We start from the raw sequence: 9,365 nt of genomic DNA, 5'->3' as shown, positions 1-9,365 counted from the left end.
ATGTTGTTGGAATAAAGGGAACAGCTCTTTCCTGGCTTAGCTCTTATTTGACTGATCAGTTTCTTGGTGTAAATGGTGAGTTCTCCACACTCTCTGAGATAAAGTTTGGTGTTCTGCAAGGATCCGTCTTAGGCCCACTGCTTTTCTCTTATATATATCTTATATATCTTATTTATGCTGCCTCTGGGTTAAATTATACATAAACATGGTATTCGCCTCCATTGCTATGCTGATGATACACAGTTGTTTATTTCAAAATGCTGAGGACTGTGTAAATTACATTAGACAGGTGATGCTTGATAACTTCCTTCTGCGTAATTCGGATAAGACGGAAGTACTTTTCTATGACCACATTCAGCTGGAAGTAAACTTTCCGATTACGTAGCATCTCTAAATAGTTTCTCTCTCGGTGTGTACAGCAGTCAAAAACCTAGGTGTGATCATTGAACCTAGTCTTTCCATTGAGGCTCATGTGTATAATATTACCAAAATCGCCTTATTTCACCTTAAAAATATTGATAAAATTTGAAATATGATGTCATTTAAGGATGCAGAAAAACTAGTTCATGCTTTAGTTACATATAGATTAACTTCTGTAATGCTTTACTGTCTGGGTGTTCGAGTAAGTGCATAAATAAGCTTCAGTTAGTTCAGAATGCAGCAGCAAGTGTTCTTACTATGAAATATGACCACATCACCCTTGTTTCAAGTCTACACTTGTTTCCCATTAAATCTCGCATTGATTATAAAATACTGCTACTGATGTATAAAGCACTTAACGGTCTTGTGCCGCAGTATCTGAGTGAACCAATGTACCAGTGTACCAATATGATCAGCCATGTATACAAAGCTGCAGCCTATTTGTTGGTATCTCAAATAATGAAGACTACAGCAGTGGGTAGATCTTTCTCTTATAAAGCCCCACAGTTATGGAACAGCCTTCCAATCAGTGTTCGGGACTTAGACAGTCTCAGTGTTCCAGTCGAGGCTAAAAGCATATTTATTTAGTCGTCTTTTACCAGTAGGTCTTTTCTTAGGTAAAGGAGCAGATCTGGAAGGATCATGGATATATAGTGTTCGGTGAACTGGGATATTTGTATGATGTCCTCCCCTCACTCTCACATGTTCACTCAGGTTTGTTCACGGTGGTGTAGTGGGCTGTCTCTTATCCCAGAGATCACTCATGGTTGTGTTACCTTCTGAATCTCCATTTTAGTTATGCTGCCATAGTGAGTCTTGCCAGAGTCCCCAACTGCACAGTGTCCCTAACTTTCATACAACAATAAGTATACTTAATAATCCATATCCTTCTCTCTCGTCTCTCTCCCTTCTCTCTCTCTCTCTCTCTCTCTCTCTCTCTCTCTCTCTCTCTCTCTCTCTCTCTCTCTCTCTCTCTCTCTTTCTCTTTCTAAGTCCAGGTAAACATGCTCCTGAGGTTTCAGTGACCACTGTTCCTGGCCCTCTCCTCTCCTTGGATCTGCCCAATTCTACCCAGCCTGCCTCTGGATGATGTTCTCTTTGAAGGGAGGCCACTCTGTGCAACTGGGGAACACCCTAGGAAACCATGAAATTATTGAATAAGAACAGGAACTCTGAGGATTTGGATTTGAACTGTAGTTAATGTCAACAGTCTGCTACACTGACTCAGGACTTCTGATCACCATCACTGCACACCTCAACATCGTTTATCTTTTAAAAATGGACATTCAGTGTGACCCAGATGAGGATGGATCCCTCTTGAGTCTGGTTCCTCTCAAGGTTTCTTCCTTATGCCATCTAGGGGAGTTTTTCCTTGCCACAGTCGCCACCGGCTCACTCATCAGGGACAAACTTACACTTAAAAGAACAACTTATTCATTCTTTGTGTTAAACTGCTTTGAAACCATATTCATTTTTAAAATTCATTGCTAACAAATAGAAATTGTGAATTGAAAAAAAATAATTGAATTGAATTGAATTGTTGGAATGGAGTCTGGTTGTTCATGTTGCTGTAGTGAATTATTTTAAACTGCCTGCAAAAGGTCCAAAGCATGTGTTTACACTTACTATCCAGTAGTTTAGGTTATGTAATAGGTTTGCCTACCAAACAGATTGAATAATCTGTTATTACTTCTTGACCTTCTGGTTAATACACTTGTCTTGCATGAGCAATAAAGACATGACATGACTGTGCTGTTTGAAAGGCAAAAGAATGAATATGAATAAAGTATGATTACCTGTTCTGTTTGTTGTTTTCAAGTCCATTTCACCCATGTACCATAATTCCTTATTGATTATTTGTGCCATAATCACTACTGGGTATGTCCTCCTGGATGCTAATGCTAAATAGGCCATCAAAGATCTTGGGGCTAGCATCAGCAAACAGACAAACAGAATATCCTCATAGTGCCTTTATTATTGCTGGTGATTTCATCATACCAACTTTTGGTCTGAATGCATTTTTCCATTCCATTCTCTTTTTATAGCATCTGTCTACTAAACAAACGTATTTTACTGTGGTTTACTACGTTCAAATGCTTGTTTTCAATGTTTGTATATTAATTTATGCATATATAATTTAATTATTATACAAAAAATAAATTATAAATAATAAATATAAATTAATTATATGTTCTAGATGCTTATATCTTTACAACTGAACAAAATGTCTTTGTATTTCTTTAAACATTCTTCAAAATAGTCAAAACAATGTTGTATTATATTTTATATTAGTTTTTAGCATTTATATTTGTCACCATGCACCATTTATTTACGTACCTGCGATATCACCAACAATTAATGGATTAAATACAATGCATGACCACTTTATATTATAAATTTGTCATGTTTTTGAGTCTGTAAGGGAAAAGAAATCACCATTGCATATACTCTTTACACAACATACAAGGTTTCTGTGACTGCACAAAAGATGTGATATGGGCATGCTCTTCAATTTCTGTTCTGGCTGTCTGTTTGCTAAGAATACAATCATAACATTTATCAACAACGCACTGCAGTGATTCACATTGTACATGCTTAGCATCACAATATGTTAACTTTGCTTTGGAGTTAGATTTAAATGTTCCTCTACCCAGTGGAACAATGCATAAAAGAATGCAAATACTGGTCAAGAGCTTAATTTAATTCTCAAAACAAACATTTTTAATAACAAAAAGATTAAAGATTTAATTGTCATATGTATAGGAAAGAGTCTGTTACACCATACAATGAAATTCTTACTCTGTGAATCCTCCAAGCAGCTGATTAAATACATTAAAATGTTCTTATAAACACAATGAAATTTGACAGTTCTAGATTGGAAAAAAAGACAGTGTTTATCATCGAATCTTCAGCTGTTTTTTATAAACCTGTGACTATGATTGCCTCAAAATCCTGTTTTTTGCTGACATCTTCTGGTGACACCTACAATTTTGAGATTTTGTGAAGGCTGAGATTTTTTCCATTCATCAAAGTAGCAAATAATTGTAGAGTTACATTATCCTAACTGACAGTTTGAACTAACCTGTCTATTTTCCTCTCTGAACCCCTGACAACGTTTCCACCCATAGAATTGTTGCTCACACCATCTCCATCACACATAATCTCTTGATACTGTTATGTGTGTGGAAATCCCAGCTGATCAGCAGTCTTGGAAATACTCAAACCAGCCCATGTAATGCCAAATGCATATGCTAGGTTAAAGTCACAATGATCCTAACATTTACAAGATGAAGATTTTGTATCTGCCAGAGTTTATGCTTGGTGCTGCTGCCACATTGTTGCTGCTGAAATGAGTATGTGTACACGTGATCCTTTGAACCTTTAATGCACAAGCTAAGCAAATCTCTTTTAATGCACAACACGGGTCTAAAATGACCCATATTAATTTCCTATGTTATTTCATGCATGACTGGGCATTTTTCATGTTTTATCTTTTGAAATTAATTGATTTGAGTCATTAATATTCCATGATCTATAATTTCCATGATCCATGGATATTCAGAAATATCTTTTTTTCAGTGACCACAAATTATTTTTGGCTGGGCAGATCCTGCACCTCTTCCTTTTCAATTGACCCTCCTGTCTGATGTCCTCCTGTAGCCGAGTAGTGATTGCATTTTGTTTTTTATCCCACATCTTCCCATATTGCCACTGTAATATGGTTTTGAAGGTGGGCATGCCCTCCAAGTTCTTCTTCATATGTGTCATGAAAAGCTCTTTGACCGGTTCCTTGATGAATATGTATTGGTCATGTAACCCTCCATGTAATCAGGGTGTTGTGCTGTGTAGTTGGTCTAACAATCATGTTGGCAACATCCAGCACATTGTACCATAGCACCATTGGCCACCTCCATGTTGTCCACTTACATGAGTCAAGTCAAGCTTATTTCTATAGTGCTTTTCACAACAGACATTGTCTCAAAACAGCTTTACAGATTTTAACAGTTAAGGTAAATGGTGTGCATTTATCCCTGATGAGCAGCCATGGCAACGGTGGCAAGGAAAAACTCCCTTAGATGTTATTAGGAAGAAACCTTGAGAGAAACCAGACTCAAAAGGGGAACCCATCCTTACTTGGGTGACATCAAGAGTATGATTATAAATCTTAAAACAATACAGAACACTGGCGAGAGAACTAACATGAGCACTGGAGTGTAAGATTTTGAGTAATGTTCTTGTTTAACATGAGTAGGTGCAAACCAATTGCCTAGTACTGGATTATTTCTTGTTTCTTCTTAACACTGTTGTCATCCACAACAGCCTTTTCCTTCTTTGGAATAAATCTTATAATGGTCATATTGCTATAGAATCTAAATTCTGAGCTATGAATTTCTCTTAATTTGAATCCTTCATGAATGGTGATAACTCCAGCTTGGTCTGGCAATGAGTCCCAACAATGGACAGATTGCAGCACATCCACGAACAGCTCTTGCAAAGGCACATCCCAGCTCTTGTCAACACCTGCAAGAAGGGTAATATCAATAAAGGCCATGAATTTCTCTGTCAATGCGTCTCCACTCTTCTTGATGCTGCTACTCTTTGTCCCTCTAATTTGGTACATTTCAAAACCTCCTCAATGAAGTTGTCACTGATGTACATATCTCAGGCATCTTTCGGTGAAATAGCTGTTGAACTGGGTGCAGGTCCTGGGCAGCTCCTCAGGATGTGGAGGTTTCTTGTTCTGCTTTAATTGTGAGGATGCTCGCTCCAGGAAAAACCCATTTTTCTCAATCTATTAGACTAGATTTGAGTTTCTTCTTCAAAAAACTCATCAGACAAGGTTCCAATGTCATCAGGTGAGTCTACTTCATCAAGGAGAGCTGGATTTACACCCACAACTTCAGAATGACCCTGTGGTATATAGTCTAGGTCAGGGGTGTCCAATCTTTTCCACAAAGGGTCGGTGTGGGTGCAGGTTTTCATTCCAACCAAGCCACGCCAGATTTCACCTGTTTAGATTTTTATTTTCAATGGACTATCAGGTGTGTCCCTTGTGTGGTTGGAATTAAATCTTGCACCCACACTGGCCCTGATTGGACTCCAGTGGTCTAGGTCATCAGCATCAGATATTTTAGGCTCTGACTAGGACTAGGAATTGCCTCATTTTCCTCATTCTGTTATTCATGCAGAATCTCTACAACCATGTGCGGCAGTAGATTTATTTCTGAGGTAAACTTGTTCCTACTTGCAAAAATTAGCAAATATCAAAGCTTCCTATATGGATCATTTCAACCCATTTGTGTCAAATTGACGTATGAATACAAAAACTGTGTTTGTTTATAAAAAAAATAGAGGAAAAATAAACATCATTTGTGGGAATCGAAAACAAGATATTTAACGAATAGCTGGAATAATAAATAATAAAATACATTTCTTTCAATGATTTAAACACTCAGCCATGATTGAAATAAACATAGGGAAAAATACAGGTAATTTTAAACCCATGTTGTGCATTAGAAGGGTAGTGACACGGAAATAAAAATTATGCAAAAAGCAAGAAAAGAAAAATTAAAATAAAGATTTGTTATGATCAAAAACACATGAATTGAGGAATACCTGGAATACTGAATACTTGCAAGGATGTAAAAAGGAAAAACTCACTTTAAACCCATGTGCAAGAGTTAAAGCGGACAGTAAGAGTATCACACATAGGAATGATTGCATGCAATGATTTGAATGTAGGCTGAACAGGAGCTGAACACTTTTTCACATGAAATCAAACACATTTCCTTAGAAATAAGTTATGCTTAGAGCTGTTCTTGTGTTTTGATGCATGCAAAATAATTGCCTGATTGAAGAGTAAAGTTGAAGATCTGAGCACATCTAGTGATTTAAAAAATGAATGATGAAGTAGAGAAAGTTATTAATTAATCAAAATGGTCACCCACCCCACAGTTACTTCTTCAGAGAGAGAGAGAGAGAGAGAGAGAGAGAGAGGTGAGAAGGAGGGAGGGAGGGGAGAGAGAAAGAGTTATTTAGAATGCCACTGTTACAATAGCAGGGATGAGCAATATTTTCTCTCGTTGTCGTCATAAGCAGCAGCTCGCGCACCCCTGGAGCGGTTGGAGTGGATCCGTCCCTTTCAGAAGAGCAACACGGCATGCAGCTAGCAGTGTCTTCCACCTCCTCAGACAAAGAAATTATTCTTGCTTTGTCGTTTTCTTTCGTGCGCATTAAGAAATCAGCTGTATAGGGAGAAGGTTTGATGATTTGGAGACGGTGCTGCGGGAAGGAAACCCCTCAACGCGTCTCACACAATTCGAACAGACATCGATTCGTCTGGAGGGCGTCAAGCGAAAGGTCTGGGAGCTGCTCTGTCAATCACAAATCTCAACTTATTACAATCACTCGGTTTTTACTGCAATCGAAGCGAGGAGCGTTTTACGCAGTGAGTTGATCGATCGCTTAAACACTCGGGACAATGACGCGTGTTATATCGTCGGATGGCATTTTAAAGGGCTCAGCCATTCGCTCAATGTGTCAAACATCCAGGCAGTGTTTTTTGTTCTAAACCCGTTGAAATGCTCAGCTCTTTAATGAGTTTTTAACAACTCTCAGCTCTGAATGCGTTCAGGCTTGAATTGTCTCACAAAAGCCCGCATGATTTCTGGAAAGGATTTTGATCATTGCAATCGTCAGTCTTACGTCGAGCTCCAAGACATGACTGCACCTACTCTGAATGATTTCCATGTATTTAATGCAGAGAATAGCGCCATACGGATAAATGTAGGAGGCCTGAAGAGGAGACTGCTCTCTAGCATACTGTCTCGGTTCCCTGAGACGCGACTTGCCCGTCTGCTGCGATGTGAGTCGAAAGAATCCATCCTGGAACTGTGTGATGATTACGATGATGCTGAGAGGGAGTTCTACTTTGATCGAAACCCTGCACTTTTCCCTTATGTTCTAAATTTCTATAACACGGGCCACTTACATGTTATGGAAGAGCTCTGCATCTTTTCATTTACTCAAGAAATCGAATATTGGGGGATCAACGACTTTTTCATTGACTCCTGTTGCAGCAGCACCTACCACTGCAGAAAAATGGAGCCCTACCAGGAGGAGTGGGAGGACAAAAGTGACGAGGGCAGCACTACGTCTTCTTTTGACGAGATTTTAGTATTCTATAGTGATGCCACCAAGTTTGACAAGCAACCATTTGGGAGAATGAGGAGGAAAATTTGGCTGATGTTGGATAATCCTGGATACTCACTATCCAGCCGGGTAATTAGTATCTTCTCTATCCTGGTTGTGCTGGGCTCCATAGCCACAATGTGCATGAACAGCATGAGTGATTTTGCCATAGTGGACAGTGAAGGGCTGCTTCAGGAAGACCCCCGCTTTGAGACAGTGGAACATTTTGGAATAGGCTGGTTCACATTCGAACTGGTTGTCCGGTTCGTTGTTGCACCAGACCTACTTCGTTTCTTTGAGCACCCATTAAATATTATAGACTTGGTGTCCATTCTACCATTTTATCTCACTCTACTGATTAATCTGGTGGCTGAGAGGTGCCCCACACTGGAGAACCTGGGGCGTGTAGCACAAGTCCTGAGATTGATGCGGATCTTCAGAATCCTGAAATTGGCGCGTCACTCTACAGGCCTGAGATCACTTGGAGCAACACTGAAAAACAGCTACAGGGAAGTGGGTTTGCTACTGCTCTATTTAGCAGTGGGGGTATCATTTTTTTCTGTGATGGCCTATACCATTGAGAAGGAGGAAAATGATGGACTGACTACTATCCCAGCCTGCTGGTGGTGGGCAACAGTCAGCATGACTACAGTGGGCTATGGAGATGTAGTCCCAGGGTCTATTGCAGGAAAACTGACTGCCTCTGCTTGCATTCTTGCTGGCATTTTGGTAGTTGTGCTGCCCATCACACTCATTTTCAACAAATTCTCTTTGTTTTATAAGAGGCAGAAACAGTTGGAGATCGCCATGAGGAGCTGTGACTTCAATGGGGACATTAAAGAAGTACCTTCAGTAAACTTGAGAAACTATTATGCACATAAAGTGAAGTCTTTAATGGCCAGCCTGTCCAACATGAGTCGCAGTTTTCCTAGTGACCACAGCTTGAATAGTTCACTGCAATAGCTCACAGAGATTGATAGCACTCTCATACAGTGGGTATGGTGCAATCAGAATACACATTCAAATAAGGTGCATCTTGTAGTTAAGTTCTATCCTACCAGCAAAGCCCACTGACCTGCTGTTGACTGTATTTCGTGAGTTTAAATGTGTGTAGTGATCCTCTGCCTTATAATAATTACGTACAATGTGTTGAAAAATATCCCCCAACCAATCAATAACATCTCATTAAAACAGACAGTGTATCCACTTGAAATGACATTATCCCCATCCAGTTTTCAGGATGTGATTTATAGAAAAAAATTCTGTGTGTGTCTGTTGGAGTTCTGTACTTGAACGCTGTTACAGCAACACATCAAAGCTTAATCAGTGTTGCCTGTTCCTGTCAACACCTCATATTTTACTGTTGATTATATGCTGTAAAACATGGTGGAATATAATCCTATTACAAGTGTTTGTTATGAAGATTTACGGTGGAAGTGCAGATGTTGTAGGACTAAGTATAACATGTTATTACCATCATTCGTTTTGTACTTTACAAGCAAGTCTTTACAATTTATGTTGTCAGTGCTCTGTAATAATTGTGTAAAATACCAGTAATCTCATCAACATTTTTCAGTCATCTCTGAATATGCATGTTCATTCATTCATTTTCTCCCGCTTATCCGTAATTCGGGTCGCGGGGGCAGCAGTCTAAGCAGGCCCCCGCCTTCGACCGCTGCCCAATCCTCACAGCACCGTCCCTTACGGTCCCTCCTGCAGGTGGTGAGCCCACGGGAAGGCGGCCCCACGTCACT

The 9,365-nt window shown here is 39.5% G+C and overlaps 1 protein-coding gene across 1 annotated transcript; it reads left to right on the top strand.

The window, feature by feature from the left end:
• Nucleotides 1-6,473: 6,473 nt before the first annotated feature.
• On the top strand, nucleotides 6,474-9,090 carry kcns2 (potassium voltage-gated channel modifier subfamily S member 2). Its single transcript, XM_083529200.1, has one exon. The coding sequence runs from the start codon at nucleotides 7,045-7,047 to the stop codon at nucleotides 8,572-8,574; it is 1,530 nt and encodes a 509-aa protein (XP_083385326.1). The 5' UTR covers nucleotides 6,474-7,044; the 3' UTR covers nucleotides 8,575-9,090.
• The last annotated feature ends 275 nt before the right edge of the window (nucleotides 9,091-9,365 follow it).

Source organism: Silurus aristotelis (genome assembly GCF_946808225.1).
Source record: "Silurus aristotelis genome assembly, chromosome: 25".
NCBI classification, from domain to species: Eukaryota; Metazoa; Chordata; class Actinopteri; order Siluriformes; family Siluridae; genus Silurus; species Silurus aristotelis.
This window is presented reverse-complemented; position numbering and strand designations above follow the sequence as displayed.

Coding starts and splice junctions, on each gene's coding strand:
- kcns2 (XM_083529200.1), top strand. CDS start 7,045: ATGCGTTCAGGCTTGAATTGTCTCACAAAAGCCCGCATGATTTCTGGA.